This window comes from Oncorhynchus tshawytscha, linkage group LG17 (assembly GCF_018296145.1).
Source record: "Oncorhynchus tshawytscha isolate Ot180627B linkage group LG17, Otsh_v2.0, whole genome shotgun sequence".
Lineage (NCBI taxonomy): Eukaryota > Metazoa > Chordata > Actinopteri > Salmoniformes > Salmonidae > Oncorhynchus > Oncorhynchus tshawytscha.
The window spans coordinates 917727-939597 of record NC_056445.1 but is presented as its reverse complement, the minus strand read 5'-3'; the positions used below and the strand labels follow the sequence as shown (position 1 = coordinate 939597).

Here is a 21871-nt window from a genome sequence, read left to right as displayed (position 1 = left end):
TTAGGTTCTAGATAGCACCTTTTTTCCTAAGAAAGTGCAGTTGCACTAAGTGGTTATCCTGAGGTTTGATGGTGCTGTTTTGCAGGGCCTAAGGGGAAAGATGATCTCACCATGGTGGTACTGATCCCCGGAGAACAGGGGCTGCCGGGTGACCTGGGGGGCAGAGGAGAGCCTGGACCCACAGGAGCTCAGGGACGCAACGGACCACCAGGTACATGAATGGATTGTGTGTATGGTGTGGGTGTGAGCTGGTGTGGGTTTGTGTGCATGCATGGCTGTGTGTGTGGGTTTCTTTGAGATGTCTGATGTGCGGATTACTCTCACCCTAAAGCTCTAACACAGCACTCAAATGAATATAAAAGTATACAGTGCATTCGAAATGTATTCAGACCCCTTTACTTTTTCCATATTTTGTTACGTTACAGCCACATTCTAAAATTGATTAAATAAAACAATTTCCCCATTAATCTAAACGCAATATCCAATTATGACAAAGTGAAAACAGGTTTTTAGACATTTTTGTCTATAAAAACAGAGATACCTTATTTACATAAGAATTCAGACCCTTTGCTATGAGACTCCAAATTTAGGAGTACATCCTGTTTCCATTGATGATCCTTGAGATGTTTCTACAACTTAATTGGAGTTCATCTGTGGTAAATTCAATTGATTGGACATGATTTGGCACGGCACACACCTGTCTATATAAGGTCCCACACATGACAGAGCATTTCAGAGCAAAAACCAAGCCACAAGGACAAAGGAATTGTCCGTAGAGCTCCGAGACAGGATTGTGTCGAGGCACAGATCTACGGAAGGGAACCAAAAAAATGTCTGCAGCATTGAAGGCCCCGAAGAACACAGTGGCCTCCATCATTCTTAAATTAAAGAAGTTTTGGAACCACTTGGCCAAACTGAGCAATCGGGGGAGAAGGGCCTTGGTCACGAAGGTGACCAAAAACCCAATGGTCACTCTGACAGATCTCCAGAGTTCCTCTGTGGAGATGGTTGTCCTGTTGAAAGGTCCTCCCATCTCTGCAGCACTCCACCAATCAGGTCTTTATGGTAGAGAGGCCAGAAAGAAGCCACTTGTCAGTAAAAGGCACATGACAGCCCACTTGGATTTTGCCAAAAGCCACCTAAAGGACTCTCAGACGATGGAGAAACAAGATTCTTTGGTTTGATGAAACCAAGATTGAACTATTTGGCCTGAATGACAAGTGTCACGTCTGGAGGAAATCTGGCACCATCCCTACGGTGAAGCATGGTGGTGGCCGCGTCATGCTGTGGTATGTTTTTCAGGGACTAGGAGACTAGTTAGAATCGAGGGAAAGATGAATGGAGCAAAATACAATGAGATCCTTGATGAAAACCTGCTCCAGAGCGCTCAGGACCTCAGATTGGGCTAAGGTTCACCTTCCAACAGGACAACGACCCTAAGCACACAGCCAAGGCAACGCAGCAGTGGCTTTGGGGCAAGTCTCTGAATGTCCTTGAGTGGCCCAGCCAGAGCCCGGACTTGAACCCGATCAAACATCTCTGGAGAGACATGAAAATAGCTGTGCAACGATGCTCCCCATCCAACCTGATAGAGTTTGAGAGGATCTGCTGAGTAGAATGGGAGAACTCCCCAAATACAGGTGTGCCAAGCTTGTAGTGTCATATCCAAGAAAGCTGTAATTGTTGCCAAAGGTGCTTCAACAAAGAACTAAGTAAAGGGTCTGCATTCTTATGTAAATGTTATATTTCTGTTTTTATTTTTGTATATAAATGTGCAAACATGTCTAAGAACCTGTTTTTGCTTTGTCATTCTATGGTTTTCTGTGTAGATTGAGGGGGAAAACAATTCAATACATTTTAGAATAAGGCTGTAATGTAACAAAATGTGGAAAAAGTCAAGGGCTCTGAATACTTTCCGAATGTACTGTACATTATCTATGAAATGTTTGAGTAACTTTGACATTTAAAAAATAATCATGCAGATTTGACGTTTTCAACCATCTGTGATCATGCCTAATCAGTGTGAAATCCACTAACCACTACATAGGTAGATGACACAGTTCCTCATAGGCCTCAAACTAAGTATTATCAGTATTATGTCCAGTTCATCACTGAAGCCATGTGTTATTGTCCCCTGCAGGACTCCCAGGTCCAAAAGGTGTCTTGGGCCTAGATGGGCCAATAGGACTGCCTGGATTCCAGGCAGCCAAGGGAGACAGAGGGTTCCCTGGACCACAAGGTGGGCTTAATGGACAACCTACTAATCAAATGTACAACAAATCATGTGTACAATCACGCAGTACAGTGTACTGCAAGCAGTTAGGCAGTTACACCAGCGGGCCCTGGTGGCATTTAAAATATATATATATAAATATATAAATTCTGTATTTGGCAATACGTTAATAAAACCAAAAACTTACCTTGAAAGAGTTGCAGTGTTGGATAGCCTTTACCAGCTAGCTAACAAAAATAGCATTCCTCTCTGTTTGAGTCAGGTTGTTGAGTAGGCTAAATTAGCTGCATTATTTTGCTAAGTAAAAGTTCAACTAAGAAGAATTTACAGGCCTCTCTCATCTTTTTAAGTGGGAGAACTTGCACAATTGGTGGCTGACTAAATACTTTTTTGCCCCACTGTACATATGAAATGGTTAAAACAGTATTTAAACCTTATTAAAGTAACCAGAGTTCATTGACTATATACATAGGGTCTCTAAGGTGCAGGTTAGAGTACCGGGCGGCAAGTAACAGTGACTAAGTTCAGGGCAGGGGACTGGCCGGAGGCCAACTATTGGGAATATTTAACAGTCCCTCTTTCTCACACTCTGCTGCTTCTTCTTCATTTTTTAAGAAATTAATTTGTTTAAAACTTTTCTCTCTCTTTGAGTCAACTACTCACCACATATGCCCTGCAGTGCTATCTAGCTGTAGCTTATTCTCTCAGTACTAGATTCTCTGATCCTTTGATTGGATGGACAACATGTCAGTTCATGCTGCAAGAGCTCTGATTACTGTGTAAGTCTATGGAAGGGGGTGAGAACCCTGAGCCTCCTAGGTTTTGTATTGTGAAGTCAATGTACCCAAAGGGAGATGGAAAATAGCTGTCTTCTGGCTACACCATGGTGCTGCCCTAGAGGGTGCTGTTGAGGCTACTGTAGACCTTTTTCTGAAAACAGTGACCCTTTACTCCATACACTGTTGAAGCACCTTTGGCAGCGATTACAGCATCAAGTCTTCTTTGGTATGACGCTACAAACTTGGCACACCTGTATTTGGGAAGTTTCTTCTCAGCAGATCCTCTCAAGCTCTGCCAGGTTTGATGGGGAGCGTCGCTGCACAACTATTTTCAGGTCTCTCCAGAAATGTTCGATCAGGTTCAAGTCCGGGCTCTGGCTTAGCCACTCAAGGACATTCAGAGACTTGCCCTGAACCCACGGCTGGGTTGTCTTGGCTGTGTGCTTAGGGTTGTTGTCCTGTTGAAGGTGAACCTTCGCCCCAGTCTGAGGTCCTGAGCGCTCTGGAGCAGGTTTTCATCAAGGATCTCTCTGTACTTTGCTCCGTCCATCTTTTCCTCAATTATGACTTGTCTCCCAGTCCCTGCCGCTGAGAAACATCCCCATAGCATGATGCTGCCACCACCTTGCTTCACTGTAGGGATGGTGCCAGGTTTCCTCCAGACGTGACACGTGGCATTTAGGCCAAAGAGTTCAATCTTGATTTCATCAGACCAGAGAATCTTGATTCAGTCTTTAGTTGCACTCCAAGTGGGTGGTCATGTGCCTTTAACTGAAGAGTGGCTTCTGTCTTGGCACGCTACCATAAAGGCCTAATTGGTAGAGTGCTGCAGAGCTGGTTGATCTTCTGGAAGGTTCTTCCATCTCCACAGAGGAACTCTAGAGCTCTGTCAGAGTGACCATCAGGTTCTTGGTCACCTCCCTGACCAAGGCCCTTCTCCCCCGATTGCTCAGTTTGGCCGGGCAACCAGCTCTACCAAGAGTCTTGGTGGTTCCAAACTTCTTCAATTTAAGAATGATGGAGGCCACTGTGTTCTTGGGGACATTCAATGCTGCAGAAATGTTTTGGTACCCTTCCCCAGATCTGTGCCACGACACAATCTTGCATTGGAGCTCTACAGACAATTCCTTAGACCACTGACATGCACACTGAATTGTGGGACCTTATATATATATTATATATACACAGGTGTGCGCCTTTCCAAATCATGTCCAATCAGTTGAATTTGCCACGTGGACTCCAATCAAGTTGTATAAAAATCTCAAAAATGTGGAAAAAGTCCAGGTCTGAATACTTTCGAAGGCTCTGTATACCAGAGGCTCCTCATCCATACATGGAATCTTACTTATTATCCCTGAATGGCTCAATTGCAGAGTGCCCAAAAGTGTTAAACAGTGTCTGTGAAAAGAGACTAAGTCCATGGGATTGTTTCCTCAGGTATCCAAGGTGAGCAGGGGACTCCAGGAGCCAAAGGCCCCCGGGGCTCTCCAGGTCCTTACTTTGCCGGGCCAATAGAGGATGGCTTCCTATTCACCCGTCACAGCCAGAGGCAGAATGTGCCCCAGTGCCCAGGGGGCAGCAACTTCATCTACTCCGGATACTCCCTCCTCTTCATCAACGGCAACAACAGAGGTCATGGCCAGGATCTGGGTATGAGTACACACACACATGTGCATGCGCATCCATGCATGGATGCACATATAAATACATACACATGCACGCATTCACACAAACACACATCCACACGCACACACACAGATATCCATGAACATACACTATATAACCCAAAGACAGACACACAGTCTCCGGTGAAGAACCCACTCCCTGCCGTTCTGTTTGATAACAGAGCAACGGTTCAGTCTCCTGGATATGCTGCTGTCTGCCCAATATAAATACATTGATTCTATTTCTCTGGTTTGCCCGCTGTCCAGGTACACTGGGAAGCTGTCTGCCTCGTTTCTCTACCATGCCCTTCTTATTCTGCAACACGGACAGCACGTGCCGCTACGCCTCCCGTAACGACTACTCCTACTGGCTGTCCACGGATGAGGCCATGCCAAGCGACATGGCCCTCATCTCTGGTGGTTCACTGGAGAGCTATGTCAGCAGGTGCTGCTCTAGTTTACACTGGTTTGAACAGATTGTCCTAGACATAACACAGGAAGGAACTTGATTTTCACTCCATAAGTAAATAAGGGAAATCCTCACTCTGCTGGGTAAAATGCCCCTGAGGGGATGCATTGAATTAAATTAGGGTTGCAAAATTCTGGTAACTTTTTCCAATATCCAGAAATCCCAGTTGGAATAGTGCGGAATCTTCTGACCAGGATTTTTTGAAAACCTGGGAATTTTGTAAAAGTTATCGCAATTGTGCAAAACTGAAGTGAATTAAATGTCATTGACAATTATGCTGGCATGACAAGTTTCCTTGTCTGCCCAAGCATGCTCTTCAGAGTCAATGTGATGTCTGTTTATGAACTGATGTGTACTGTGTATGTATGTACTGTGTATACAGTATGTATTTTTTTAAACTGGCAAATAAAATCAATCAATCAATCATAGCGTATTTGCACTGTATTATAACTTGGTGGTCTCTCCCTCTCTTTCAGGTGTGCAGTGTGTGAGACCAAAGCAAACATCATCGCTGTTCACAGTCAGACCAACCAGATCCCTGTTTGTCCACGCGGCTGGCTCTCTCTCTGGGCTGGCTACTCTTTTGTCATGGTAGGAACTACAGTCTGAGAAAGAGGAACACTTGTATGGATGGGTTAATTCCGTAGCTGAATGGAATGCAACTACATTTTTACCTGAACAGAATTTTTACCTGATCAGCAAAAACTCAAGGCCAGGAAGAAATCTAGGCCATAGTATAATGGCGGTTAATTAGTAACTGAAAACTATGCTTACTTGCTTATGGTGACGCAATGCCATAGCAATAGAGAGGCTAGAGAAGGGGGCCAGCAACCGGAAGGTTGCTGGTTTGAATCTCATGTCTGATAGGGAAAAATCTGCTTGAGAGTGTGCCAGAGGGTTGCTGCCATCAGTGTCCTAGATGCCATCACCTGCCGTTGTACCCGTGAGCAAGGCACTTAACCCCTAAACTGCTCAGCGAGCGCTACTACTCCACCCTCTTCAACCAAGGGCTGGATTCAATCCGTAGTGCTGAAGTTCGGATTTACAGCATGATTCAAATTTAAAGACAATGTTCCCACGCTAGCGGAGACTGCATTCACAGTTAAATGCTGCATATGTCGGGCTCAATTGGAAATCACCTTTACATTTTGATCACGCAATCTGTAACGATTCAGAGATATAGATTGAATCGAGACCCAAATATGTGTGTGCGTATATCAGAGGGGCACAGCAGAAGACCAATGTCCATCTTCCGTTCTTCATGGACGTTGCAAGATGCTCCGTTCTTAGACTAGTGTCTCTGCAAATGTTATCCACAAATGTCTATAGGGTGGCATATGTCCAGAGCTTTGGTTTGCAGGTAATAGAGCTCTTCTGCTGAAGATGACATTCTGTCCTATATCATATCATATCATGTAATATATGTCATGTGTGTTCACAGCAAACAGGGGCTGGAGCGGAGGGCTCTGGCCAGCCCCTGGCCTCTCCGGGCTCCTGCCTAGAAGAGTTCCGGAAGATTCCTTTCATTGAGTGCCATGGGCGAGGGACATGCAACTACTACACTGACTCCTACAGTTACTGGCTGGCCTCCCTGGACCCCGAAAACATGTTCAGGTAAAACAAGCATAGTCATTCATTATACAGTGCACATTTACCCAAAGTTTTCACTTTATCGAGTACTCTAGTGAGTGCCGTATGCAGACGTTCATATTAATTTGAAAACCATGTCTCAGTTAGTTCAATAATTATATAAGTGACTTTGTGCATACAGCTGCAACATCGCAGCAGAGTGCTCATCAATGCATTGCTGTAATGTGGTCTGACGTATGCTCACACTTCTTCCTCCCGCAGTAAACCCAGGCCTCAGACAGTGAAGGGAGACTGCCCGGGTAGTATAGTCAGTCGTTGTCAGGTCTGTATGAAGCAGTGGCAGCGACCCTAAGAGCTAAAGAACTGATGGGGAATGAACTGGAAATGCACCTCCCACTATCAGCCACTGTAGGGCAACAACCAGACTGATTAATTCTTGCATTTCAATCATGGTGCTTCCTGGGAGACCAAAGGATGTCTCAGTTCTTACAAGTGCTGATCCTCGTTTCCATGTTTCCTCCCCTCCAGTCCTCTCCTCGCCTCACTTTGACGTTTTCAGCAAGGGAAGGACAGAAGGAGAGCGCACAAGGAAACTAGGAAATACTATTGAGATGCAACCCAGTAGTGGCCTCTGCTCAATCTGACGTTTTGTTCTCAGTTTTACGGCTTGTCTGTATTTTGTTTGTATTGTTAAACCACTGGACTGTTTTACGGTAGATGGTCAGTGTGATCCAGGGCTAGATTCAATCAGTTCAGCATTAAGCCGTGATAACCGACAACTGCTTAGCATAATCATGCGATGACGGAGGTGTAACTGCGTTGGAGCCGATGGCACTATCAAATTAATGTTTTTTGATAGCTCCAAAAGTTAATATGTTGTCACATGTGCTAGCAAAGCAGAGGTCCTGGGTTTGAGCCTCAGTGTGAGACAAATCAGGAGGAAGTGGTTCTTGCTAATCAAGCAGTGTGATGTCAGTAGCAGTGGTGGCGTGACCCGGATGCACAGTTGGGCTTAGGTCGACAGCTGGGGTCACTCTCTTTCAAGCGAGTTTAGAAGGGTTGAGGTTGGAAGTTTATATGCACTTAGGTTGGAGTCATTAAAACTTTTTTTCAACCACTCCACACATTTCTTGTTAACAAACTATAGTTTTGGCATCTACTTTGTTGTGCATGACACAAGTAATTTTTCCAACAATTGTTTACAGACAGATTATTTCACTTATTATTTCACTGTATCACAATTCCAGTGGGTCAGAAGTTTACATACACTAAGTTGACTGTGCCTTTAAATAGCTTGGAAAATTTCAGAAAAATGTCATGGCTTTAGAAGCTTCTGATTGGCTAATTGACATCATTTGAGTCAATTGGAGGTGTACCTGTGGATGTATTTCAAGGCCTACCTTCAAACTCAGTGCCTCTTTGCTTGACATCATGGGAAAATCTAAATAAATCAGCCAAGACCTCAGAAAAAAATTGTGTAGACCTCCACAAGTCTGGTTCATCCTTGGGAGCAATTTCCAAACGCCTGAATGTACCACGTTCATCTGTACAATAATTCTGAAAAAGCTGAAAAAGCTATCATGAATCCTTCATACATCGAAAAGTGCAAATCAATCCCAGAACAACAGCAAAGGACCTTGTGAAGATCCTGGAGGAAACAGCTACAAAAGTATCTATATCCACAGTAAAACGAGTCCTATATCGACATAACCTGAAAGGCCGCTCAGCAAGGAAGAAGCCACTGCTCCAAAACCGCCATAAAAAGCAAGACTACGGATTGCAATTGCACATGGGGACAAAGATCGTACTATTTGGAGAAATGTCCTCTGGTCTGATGGAACAAAAATAGCAGGATGAATTCTGAAGTGTTTAGGGCTATATTATCTGGTCAGATTCAGCAAAATGCTTCAGAACTCATTGGACGGCACTTCACAGTGCAGATGGACAATGACCCGAAGCATACTGCGAAAGCAACCCAACACTTTTTTACGTCAAAGAAGTGGAATGTTCTGCAATGGCCATGTCAATCACCTGACCTGAATCCATGCATGTCACTTGCTGAAGGCAAAACACCCCAAGAACAAGCAGGAACTGGAAACAGTAAAGGCCTGGCAGAGCATCACCACGGAAGAAACACAGCATCTGGTGATGTCTATGGGTTCCAGACTTCAGGCAACCAAGTATTTAAAACTCACAATTTAAGTTATGATTGTTAGTTTGTCCAGTTACTTTTGAGCCCCTAAAATTGGAGGGCTATGTATAAAAATGGTTGTAATTCCTACACGGTTCATACAATAATTTTGACAAAACCCTTAAACTAAATATGAAAGACTACACTTAAAGCACATATTGATTGTTTCCTTTCAAATCCATTGAGGTGGCGTACAGAGCCAAAATGATGCAAATTGTGTCACTGTCACTGGGCGGAAGTGTAGCCTAGTGGTTAGAGCATTGGACTAGTAACTTACTAGCATTGGTCTAGTAACTGAAAGTTTGCAAGTTCAAATCCCTGAGCTGACAAGGTACAAAATCTGTTGTTCTGCCCTTGAACAGGCAGTTAACCCACTGTTCCTAGGCTGTCATTAAAAATAAGAATTTGTTCTTAACTGACTTGCCTAGTAAAATAAAGGTAAAAAATAAATAAATACCTGACTTGATTATATAAATAATGACACTCAAAAATCATTCAACAAAATAATAAGGATTTATATCAGCCTTATCAAGGTCTGGATTCACACTTTTCAGTGTTTGAACTTGTAATGGCATGGGATGTTTACTAATGCGACTTGGTGTCTAATGTTGGGAGCAGCTTGTGGATTTGACAGCTCCAATGCAATTACACCACCGACATGGCCCTAAACAAAACAAATGATATGCTATGCAGTTGTTGAATATTGTGTGTTAAACGCTGAACTGATTGAATCTAGGCCCCAGTCTTTTTTATACATTTGAATGGAAAGTTAACTGCCTGACAAAGTTTCTGACTGCCTGATGACTCTTGTTGGATGCTATGTAACGAGGAGGAGGAATGCTGTCTTCACACAAAAGTCAAAAATAATACTAAATGTGTTGTGCAAAAGTAAAATACGCACACAAAAAAAGATCTAAAATAATCCACAATTCATGGTGCAAAAGTGAAACATGCTTTTAAAAAGAGTGATCTTTTGCACCTTTCCCTCTTTCACATTTAGTCAAATAAAAATATGAATTTCCCTCTGAATCCAGAGATGTTTTGCAGTGTGCATAGCCTCTCCTTCTCCTTACTGCTACTACTGCTCCATTACCTACAGCATGCTGACTGAACACATTTTGGCTGGGCAGAAACAACTTTTTCTCATGACTGGATACACATTTGAATGAAAAGTTAAGATTGAATTCCACCACTTTTAAACCTCATATTCATTATCTCCAGCACCATACCACATATGTGCAAACGGCACGTTTTACGGTCTGTAGTAAAATGATAAGAAGAAAAGGTCCTAAGAAAGTGCCACATGATGATGTCATCAACAGTAAAAAGGACTAATGTTGTTGTAAATAATGAATATACGTTTAAAAAGTGGTGGAATTCCACTTTAACTGTCTGGCCAGTTACCTGATGGCCTGTTTGTTTGTTGAATGTTATGTTGTCCATTGGGTGCTATGAGTATGCTAGCAATCTGGTAGAAGATTGGTACCTTATTGGGGGTACCTTACCCCCAAAGCTAATCTTAACCATTAGGGGGATGAAAGAAGATGATCAGTCAGTTACAGATCAGCCGTTGAGGCCAGACAGCTGAACTAGGATCAGTTTTGATATCTGCAATTGAGTTTTGAGGGAAAAGCATTATCATTTCACTTAAAGCCAGCAAGTATAATGCACTGTCATAAACAATATATGATACTCTAACAATATCTTAGTAGCATCTCAGTGATCCTGAGTTATTAACAATATGTTTGAGTCACATAGAAAGATTGAACAGATTTATCTGTATAAAAGATTGAGAGCCAATACATGCATATAAAAAGTCATAATGCATATACCGACATAAGTAAAGTATTACCAAAAAAGCATTTAGCAATGAAACGTGTCGCTCATATCACTAGATCTGATTTCATTAGAAGTTCTTAGTAACTTTATCTTACATTTCTAAACACTGTAGTTGGTTGAATACTGCTGTATACCCACAATGGACATGGAGCAATTATGTTGTAATAATCACTTTGTCAGGGAGATATTGAATAATATGATTAAGCATTTGTTAACATGCTCTCAACTTGGCCCTTTAAAAAGATTGAGCTTAAGTGTAGTATTTATATGAAGAGATACAGTTATCATTATTTCACTGTCCATTGGCATGTTGCATAAAATTCTATTTAGACTCTTTCTATGTATTCTTTCCAATGGAACCATGGCCACTGTGTTGATCACTTTTAATACCAAAGTGAGTAGGCTATGCATTTCCAATTTATCTGTACAATAATATCACCTTGGTTTCCTTATAGCTTTCTAATGTTGTGCCTTGCCTCCAGCCTTTTAACTGACATAGTGTACCAAGTGCTTCCTTGCTTTTCAAACAAAATATTGTACTGTACTTGACACAAACAAAAGCAATTCAGATAAATACCCAGAAAAGTGTTGTCTTAATGAATTAGTGGATACTGTTGCACTCTTTTGTATAACCTATGTACTTCATTAACATTGTGTTCCGATGCTCATTTCTGTGTGGTGAATGTTGTCAGCCTTGAGTTGAATGGTTTTCTGTTCCAGGAGGTGCTAAATTAACACAAAGGTACAGGAATGACTTAACTTTCTGCCATACTACTGTGTATATCATCTACTGTATCATCTTAATTTATCTCAGCCAGAAGCATAGGGGTATGATAACTTAAACTGCCATGTATAACTGCGCATGGAAATGAACTCAAAGGTCGCTCTTGTTATTCTGTATTGCAAGCAGCAGCCACATGTATTAAACAAATAAGGGTTTCAGACCCCATTGCATGCCCAATGGTTTTCCCTCAATGGTTCTAATGAACCGAAACAGTTCAGAATGGAATCTGTCTGGGTTCATCACACCTGTCTGTGTGTTTTCTATGCATGCTTGCGTGCTGTGGTGGAAATTATTTCTGCATGTGAAAGACAAGCCTGGCTTCTCCCCTCTCTGGGTACCAGGTGACTGAGCCCCGCTGAGGGAGGAAGTGCAACTACCAACACCAGAGTCCAAAGGGATACATTCTAATAACAAGCATATCATATAAGCATATTATCCGGATAAGACATCTTAATTATCTATGTTATCTAACTAATTCTGATTATTCCGCCACATTGCGATTGTCCGTGTGTGTGTGCGTGCATGTGGGTCCGATGCAAATGTTCTGTGCCGTTGAAATGCTGCAACCCATAAATGTAATTTACATGTCCTTTTAACAAGCCTCAAGCTCTGCTATACCATTAATCATACAGTTGTACAGTTAATCTGTAATTTCCAAGCTCAATAGTGTAGTTGTAACACAGTTAGAGAAATGTAAGTAGGCATGACAATATTTAATTGTAATAAATGAGTGTTCATTTTTCGCTGCTAGTTTATATTGTTGACATTCAATGAGTTTTTATGAAGAAGTATAGTATTGTGTTTTTTTCCTGATCAAAATTGCAATAATGTCATCCACCAGCTGCAATTAAGCCTGGGGATGAGGGTTAAAATTGCATTGACAACGTCCGGCAAATCTTATTGTAGTTTATGTCTGTAATCCATGGCCACAGGGGAGCAGTGAAGAGCTACAGTAAAATTTAACACAGTGGCAATATCTACAGTATGATGCAGCCTTTTGTGCAAATAAGCAGATATTTCAGCATAAACTGAAATAACTCTTATAGAAAAATATGTATCCTATTAATTAGATGGAGTCTGATATAAAACATTTGGTTTTATTCCAAGACATTCTATGTAATGCTGTCTGAGGGATATCAGACAGACAGCACTCAGTCTATTATTCCTTTCAGAATAGGCTTTTACAAATATGCAAATCACACTTCAACAAAATACATATCCACAATCCTGTATGCAAGTGCAACGGTAGGGTTTATACAATGTTTACCTCGTAATTCTTGGAAACTGTGTTAACCATTGCAAACTAAATTATGTTAATATTGTATGTAAACCAAGCCTAATCAGTTGATTTTACTGATCCCACAATGGCGATATATGTTGGTAATTAATTAACCTACCAAAAATCTGCTAGAGGAATCTTTTGTTAATCAGTCTTGTCGTGATGTCATCACGTAAGTTTAATATTTTAAACTTAAGTGATGACTCCTGCTTCCTGTTTATAAAGGCTTTTAATGAAGCAGACATTTTCTGGTTGTATTTGACTTAGATTAGCCGTGTGTGCTAAATCCATATTGGCTAACTGTTTTATTGTCGCGCCTCCATATTAAATCAACACGTCTCAGAGGAGCTGCCTTTGTGACGAAAAGAAAGCAGCCAGTGTTTCTAAGTGGTTTACAACACTGCATTCCATCATCGCCAGGCAGCCCCCCACGCCCTGACAGGCCACTTGTCACTTAACCCAGGAAGCAGAGTGATGAGCTGAGAGGGCAAGCTCTTTATAAGAGCCCCACAGAACCCCCATCAACAGTACCAGGCCTGCTCCATACCGACTGATCCAGATCCAGCATAGCCCGGTCCAGCTCAGCTCGTCTCACCACGTCTCATCCCTGCAAACAAAACCCAGCTCTGTTGGAGATGAAGGTCTGCCGAATCCACTGTGCCCTGGCCCTGCTGGGTTTGGCCCTGGCCATTTGCAGCCAAGGAGCCGCCTCGCAGCCCGACCTGGACCTCCGCAGCCGCAGACTCCTTCAGAGGGCTCGTGCCGCTGGCATTGCCACACAGGTATGCAGCCTATGGCATTGGCACACACCACAGGTGGCTGGTGACACCTTCATTGGGGGGAACGGGCTCATAGTAATGTCTGCAATGGCATAAATGGAATGGTATCAAACACATTGTTTCCATGTGTTTAAAACCATTCCATTCACTCCCCTCAGCAGCCTCCTGTGGCCCACACAGGGCTCAAAAGAGGGAGGAGGTCCATACCAGAATAAACAGGACAGCTACGTTATTGCGCTCACAGGATTACACTATTCAAGTGAGGTGAGGTGTTCACGCAGATAGCATGCACTGCTTGTGTCATGACACAAAATAATGTGTACAGTAGGGTACAACTCACACAACTATTCAGGAACACCACTAATGACACTATGAGAACATGAGAATGTGTCATTAGTAAAACAGGTACAGCATAGTCCACACTGTAACATACAGTACACTGCCCTTTGCTTCACAGTGGAACAGACTTACACACCTACCCACAATGGAATTCAGTTAAACAGTCTGTGCTCAGGTTATCACATTCTCAGACACAAACTATACACATACTAGGGCATAGACTCACTACAGCTAACAGGTCTGGTGTACCTCTTTAATCAGGCAAATTCAAATCTGGACCTCAAATCAGTTCCACGGTAGATTTTCATTATTCCTCTCTAAACAAGGACTGATTTAGACCCGGGACACAAGTTGGGTGCAAATAATTATCAGGTTGAACAGAAGACCAGCAGCACGCAGGACCTCCAGGCTCAGATTTGATTACTCCTGGACTACAAGTAATAACTTCAGTTGTCATGCCAAAACATGCAAGTGTGAATGGGGTCTGATAGTTATATACAGTAGAAGTGCTGTTTTAGTTATATACTGTTATTGTATACAGAACTCCCATCCCATAAGTATTTTCTCTCATTCTTGTGTTGAAGACATGATTTGGAATGGTTTGGTTAAGGTCATTGTTGGTAGACAGAGTCAACACACTCTCTAAAAGGACCCACTAGGCATAAACTGATTGAATCAACTTTGTTTCACTGTAATTTGTCAATGTCTTGTGATGTGGAATCTACATGGGAAAATGCACTGGATTTTTTAAAAGTCAACGTAAACTGTTGTTTTGAGGGTGATATTTCAACCACAGGATTATGTCATCATGGTAACCAAATTTCAACATAGACACACCTTGTATAAAATATGTTGAATTTGTACCTTTAAAACACCATCTTCAACGTTATATCCACTATCAGAAGTGAAAAAAACAGCCTGGGCAACATCTCCTACTGGAGAATCTATCTACAGCTATCTTTTGGTCTCCCATCCAGGGTTTTAACCAAGCCCAGCCCTGCTTAGTGATGATATTTGTCACACAATTACCAATGTGCTATCGTGAGAATGTTTGTTGAAAGATCTCTACATAAAAACGAAATAGATTCACTGTTGCTATCGAAGACATTCCAAAGGGTAGGTTTAACAGAGCAAATGAAATGTAACCATACTTTATCACTCATATCATTAATGATGCTATTTAGGCTTATATAGCATTTGAAAAGTAATCAACAGCTATTGTTTCAAATCCCACGTAGAATTCAACTTAAAATAGACAATACAATAGGCTTCAAGCTCTGGTTGATTTCAAATGTAATGATATTTAGTGATATTGATTTGTGTTTGGTTGCCAAAACAACCAAATATCAACATTTGAAGGAGTGGTATCTTCTGCTTGCATAGTTTCATTTGTGCCATGCACATCAATATGAAATAATAGGACTATATCAAATTAAATGTTATTTAAAGTGCATTTAAAATTTGATTTGATTTAGTCATATTCTTTAAGTTAGATTTTTGTTTGAGATGGAAATGTGAATCCAACATATCAATTATTAATGTGTAGACAAACTGGAATGAAAGTCTGTGGCACAGGTGGAACTATCCAAGCAGAATTTGCATCTCCTTCAAATGTTGATATTTGGTTGTGTTGACAACCAAACACAATTCAATATCACCTTTGAAATACAATAGACAGCCTATTAACTTGTCGACAAGTTATATGTTGAATTTACGTTTCCAATTTGAAGAATTTGATTAAACCAGTGGCTCAGATTTCCTTTAAGCTGTATTTTGTTGCATTGTAAACCAAACACAATTCAGTATTACTTTTGTAATTACAGTGAATAGCCTAAAGTTAAGGCTATCTTACAAACTAATGTAACATTTAACCTTAACATGAGTAAAACATCCATGGCCACATTTTGAGGTTACTGTAGCTATAAATATCTATGTAATCATATAAAGTATGCATGTTCAAGATAGCATGCATAGGTCTTCGCAGGTCTGTGGTGATTTTGCTCAAAAAATTGCTATAATATTCTGAGCAGAATCTAGAACGGCATTGATCACTTACTTGCACCATGTATTTTTATTGTAATCTCAACTGCAATCCAGGTAATTTGGTTCTGCTATTAGATGAAGCACAGTGATACATTAATCTGATGTTTGAATAAACAACATTTCTGACATTGTATTCCCATTTGAACTTTGCTGTGCTTTTAAATGGTTGAAAGAGCAGTTATAGACACTTAGGTGACAACCCGAACAAAAATCAGACATTGTTTTTCCATTGGAATTTGGTGTGCTTTTAGATGGTTGAAATCATAGTGTTAATACATTGGAAATTCAACACATTTTGGGCTTTGGGTGAGTGAGTTGTAATCTCATTGATCACTGTCTCAATTGCCCAATTATCCAAATTGAAATGATGTGGTGTGCCCGAGTAGGGAGTTTGTGTCTGTTAGTTCATTCTGTGTCACAGACACATCCATCTGCATAGAAGACACTGTGAAAATGCAGTTGTTACATGTAATAGAGGTGTGAACTCCAATAGACAATGATATTTCTCAAGAAGGAGATTTCCATCATTCCCTCCTATGACTGACAATCACGTCTGTCTGAATGCCACTTTCTCATACTAATGACTCACTAGTTAAGGTCATTGACCGCTCACCCAGACAGTGCATATTGCAGCACCTCATCTAGAACGTTTCTCATTTTACAAACTAAATGTTTACTACCAAACATGAAAAAGTCACTGGAACTGTTTGTATGCTGTTGTGTGTTTTTGTACACAACAGTTATCTGTTCTCAATTATCTGTTGATGGAAAACAAATCTTTCTCTATCCACCCCTCCATTTTCTAGTCAATCAGTTGGCTGGATCAGTGTGCTACAGCAACACTTTCGTTCTCTGTGCAGATAGGGCTGATTCCGATTTAGGAATATAAGCCTTTCCTACGCACATCTAAGCATTTGGTTTTCAGACTTACCTTATTCAGACGCGTAACGTGTTCTGCAGGTGTGGCTACTATTTTTATTTGTTTTACCTTGCGCACTCTGAATAAATGTAATTCAACCGCTGAAAACCCTCCCACTTGCTGGCCAACAAATGTTCAGTATATTTATCCTCAGTCATCCCTTTAAATACGGTGTACCTTTTAATGATCATTTCGTTGACAAACTCAATAGAATACATTGAGAGAACGGGTTTAGAATCTATGCATCTTTGTCTCACAAAATATATAGATTCATAAAAAATACAGTGGTTTGATTCATTCCTTATCTGTAGATACACTCCACCACATCTTCTTTTCTTAGATCTCCACTCCGAATAAATAGCAGGTGAATATCATGCTATTCTCATGCTTAAATTCAAGGTCAGAATACGCACATAGAGAAAAGTGCATAAAAACCAGCGTTTAACTGAGGTCGGAATCGGGGCCATAATGAGACAAGAAAACTAACACTGACTGCCTTAATGTGGAGGTGATTACATTTGTGTGTGTCTGTGTGTGTTTGTGCACACACATGAGATTCGCTTTGTGTGAGTGTATTTTGCTGTATGTGTATGTGTAGGTTTGTTTTTGCTGTTGATGATATTAGCTTGTGCCGATGTGTATATGTGTCTGTTTATATTCTCCCAAAGTATGTGTGTCTTTCCTGCATGTAGGAGTGGAATAAGCGAGCGGTGGAGGACATTATATCCCAACTGTCCTTGCCTGAGGCCCAGGAAAGTGAGGTGTCCCCAGCGGGGGCTAAAGAGGACCTGCGTGTGGAGCTGGAGCGCTCAGTGGGCAACCCCAACAACCTTCCCCCCCGTGAGCGCAAAGCCGGCTGCAAGAACTTCTACTGGAAGGGCTTCACTTCCTGCTGAGGGAAGAATAAACCGACCACCTCATGACATGACGCTGCCAATCACGTCACACCGCCAACTTACACCTGACGAATGCAGCCAATCAACAGCTGTGCCCGATGACGGTTCTTGAAATCAACAGAATGATGTACCTGTCTAATTTGTGAAATAAAGATAAAATAATTGAATTTCAGTGGGTCAGTTCTTTGATAAACTCTTATTTGTATTACCAAAGAAAAGTTTTGGTTGACATGCGCTTTATTAATTTATGCATGCATCTAGTACTGGCTGATGTAACACACTGACAAATACAGTCACACTCAAACACTCACACTAACACTAGGCTAGTGAATGGCCAATCCTTAAAAAGGGCTTTAGTATTTGATATACCCCTACTTGAGGTTGAACTAAACACAATCATGTTTTTTCACATATTTAATGTCTCCCATTTTTTAAATGGATGGTTGTAAATAAATATTTTACTGCAACAGTGGTTAAATTGATAGATATTCTGTCACACCCAATATCAAAACATGCAGGGGGGGCACATAAGCTCATGTAACCCAATATTACAAGTTCTGATATCGCTAAAATGTGGAATATAAGTTGTCAGTTGCCTACACTACAAACACAAATAAACAGCATTAGGATATCTTAATGCACCCTGGAAATACACTATATACAGTACTTGTAAACACAGAGATACAATAGGTGGAAATATCAACTATGAATATTTATGTTGAATGTAAGTTTTACATTTTAGTAGGTTTTAGTAAGTGATTAATAGACACTTTCCAAGTAAAAATTGCTCTCATTTAGTGCTGTATGGTGCTGCTTGACAAACATGCAGTTAAACATGTATGTTGAGGCTACTGTAATCTAATCGGCTGTAAGGAAAACAAGTGGGCTAAGAGTGGAAACTGTCATTTTATATGTTCCACCTCTTGCAGTTAAGTTAGGGCCCCCCCCTAGATTTGACTACAAATCCATTATGGCGTCCAAAATCCAATATGGCGTCCACAATACCATTAAATTGTGGTTTAATCACCTGTATATGTTTTAAATGAGAGACATCGCTCAAATTTGTGTACTGTACTTAATACTATTTTTAACTCAGCTATGTTGGTAATCCAATAGGCCTTCCAGAATTATACTCAAACACTATTTCCTGGATATAGAAAAGGCAGCAGAAGTATTCCAAGTCACAAGCCTCTGAGGATTTTATATAAGCATGGCCTTATTTCGATTTAAGCAATAAGGCCCGAAGTGGTGTGGTATATGTCCAATATACCACGGCTAAGTGCTGTTCTTCAACTCAACGCAACGCGGAGTGCCTGGATACAGCCCTCAGCCGTGGTATGTTGGCCATGTACCACAAACCCCCGAGCTACCTTATTTCTATGAGAAACTGGTTACTTACGTAACTAGAGCAGTAAAAATAAATGCTTTGTCATACCCGTGGTCAGCCAATCAACATTCAGTGCTCGACCCACCCAGTTTATACAGTTTATACCATGGCGTTGTTGAATACTGTTTTCCTATTGGCTTGTAGGGCATGCTAAAGCATCCATTATTTCGCTATAACGCACGGTATATTTGCATGGTAGAATTCAATGACTGTAGTTCATTCTTACATGTTCTATGTTTGAGCTGCTTTTGAAAGCAAAAGTGGAATTGAAAACATTTTTGGATTGTTGAATTGGTTAGCTAAACTAGCAGGTTTAACTGTTTGTTTGGTTACTACGGCAACTACTGTAGCTATCTAGTAAACTTGCTAGCTACTTCAGTGGATGTTGAACACATTTCTCCCGGCAAATATGTTCATTTATAGCCATGGTATAAAAAGGATAATGGGGCCACGTCATTCATTATTTTCCATAGAACGCATAGCCTCTCGAGGATTATCCCTTACATATTGGATGACTGTCATTCATATTCCATTCACCCAGCTCAATGTAACATGGATCGGTTTAGGCTACTACATGATACTAAAATTTTTCCTAAACCCATCATGAGATTGCTCCAACCTAGATTATGAATGAAAGTTTACAACGTAGGTGCATAAGATTGAGAGAAATTTCAGTAATCAAAGTGACAGACATTCTGTTACCTAAGAATAGTAAAACCTCCTTCACTGGCTCAAATAGTTGACCAATCAGCCTGTTACCAACCCTTTGTAAACCTTTGGAAAAAATAGTGTTTGACCAGATACAATGATATTTTACAAAAAAAATGATAACAGACTTTTAACACATTTGTTGGGAAGACAATTCTACAAGCACAGCACTTACACAAATTAGTGAGGATTGGCTGAGAGAAATTGATGATAAAATGATTGTGGGGGCTGTTTTGCTAGACTTCAGTGAGGCTTTTGATATAGTCTACTTGTCACACCCTGACCATAGTTTGCTTTGTATGTTCTATGTTTTGTTTGGTCAGGGTGTGATCTGAGTGGGCATTCTATGTTGGATGTCTTGTTTGTCTGTTTCTGTGTTTGGGCCTGATATGGTTCTCAATCAGAGGCAGGTGTTAGTCATTGTCGCTGATTTGGAGCCATATTTAGGTAGCCTGTTTTGTGTTGGGTTTTGTGGGTGATTGTTCCTGTCTTTGTGTTTGTTACACCAGATAGGGCTGTTTTTGGTTTTTCACTTTTCTTGTTTTTGTATATTGTTCTATTGTCATCTTTATTGAAGATGTATCAAAATAACCACGCTGCGTTTTGGTCCGCCTCTCCTTCAACAGAAGAATCCCGTGACACTACTGCTGGAAAAACATAGGCCGTTATGGCTAGGGCTGTTGCGGTGACCATATTACCGCCATACCGGCAGTCACGAGTCATGAAGGCTGTCAAATTCCAGGATAATTCTCCGAGCTCTGATGCTGCTGCTGGCCATTAGTAGTCTACCAAACTTGCTAACTGCCTGATACTCAGCACTCTATTGTCCCTCTAATCACGCTGACATCAATGCAAATGTGATCAAAAATCTAATCAAACACTTCATGAGAGCCCATGAGCTCAAGTTGCGCAACATTTCTATAGGCTATACAATTGCGCGAGAAAGAGTTATGGCCTCTACTAAAAACAGGAGGATCCCATCAGCTTTCTAGGCCTACTTTATTTATTTCTCAACTTTCCCAATATGAAGCACATTGCCTATACTTACAACAGGAGTATAGCCTACCTGACTGGCATGAAAATGAACCACACGAAATGCACCCTCCATTTGTTATTTATGTGCATAGATGACATGTATTTTTTCCCGCTGCCACTGTTTCGATACAGGTGCATGATAATGGTACATTCTAAATCAAAACAAATTTAACACAGAAAATATTTTGTATGTGTCAAGACAATTGTCAAGACTTCTGCCAAAGTCGGTCCCTCTCCTTGTTCGGTTGGCGTTGGGAGGTCGACGTAACCGGCTTTCTAGCCACCATCTTCCATTTGTTCTGTCTTTGTCTTATCACACCTGGCTTCAGGCTTCACACCTGGCTTCATCAATTACTTGTTTATTATTTAAACCCCTGTTTTCCATGTTGTATTTGTGAGTGATTGTTTCTTGTATGTTCGGTCCATCATGGTGTGCTCGTGTTGTTACGTGTTGTCATTTTTGAGTAATAGTATGTTGATTACTCATATTTGCTGTCCTGCGCCTGACTCTCTACACCAGCTACACATAGGACCCTTACGACAATACTAAATCAAGAACAGTCTGATGGGTAACAATATTAGCCTATCAATTGTGAATAATATTTTATCACTTGTGAATGATGCCTTCCATAAGAAGCAATTACTTTTTTGCAACTCTTTCGAATCGTAGTCGCACACCTCATGTAGCCTAGACCATAGGCCTATAGTTTCGATAAGGTTTGTATCACAACTAAAGTGGCCAAATAACTTCTTAAAAGTTAGCACATTAATCCGCTTTAGAAGGAGTGTAGAGCCTAACTGGCGTACATAAGCAGCGCGTGAGTTTCAAGTTTGGGGAAGATAATTTTCACCATAAAAATTCACCTTCATAATAAAAGCATTACATGCATAATTGCATTTGAGGTCACTTTGGATAATGATGTTTTCCACTAATGGA

The 21871-nt window shown here is 41.0% G+C and overlaps 1 protein-coding gene across 2 annotated transcripts in view; it reads left to right on the top strand.

Annotated features, from left to right (window-relative positions):
* col4a3 (collagen, type IV, alpha 3) overlaps positions 1 to 17971 on the top strand; it is a 123484-nt gene extending 105513 nt beyond the window's left edge. Inside the window, exons 46-52 of one of the 2 annotated variants that reach the window (XM_042300006.1) lie at positions 86 to 211; positions 2141 to 2239; positions 4450 to 4662; positions 4944 to 5121; positions 5622 to 5736; positions 6587 to 6759; positions 17601 to 17971. In XM_042300006.1, coding sequence (XP_042155940.1) covers positions 86 to 211; positions 2141 to 2239; positions 4450 to 4662; positions 4944 to 5121; positions 5622 to 5736; positions 6587 to 6759; positions 17601 to 17916 — 1220 coding nt within the window. In that variant the 3' untranslated portion in view covers positions 17917 to 17971. Of the gene's footprint in view, positions 1 to 85; positions 212 to 2140; positions 2240 to 4449; positions 4663 to 4943; positions 5122 to 5621; positions 5737 to 6586; positions 6760 to 6996; positions 7939 to 17600 lie in introns of those variants that run through there. The other variant, XM_024376668.2, reaches the window with a different exon arrangement.
* Positions 17972 to 21871: the final 3900 nt, after the last annotated feature.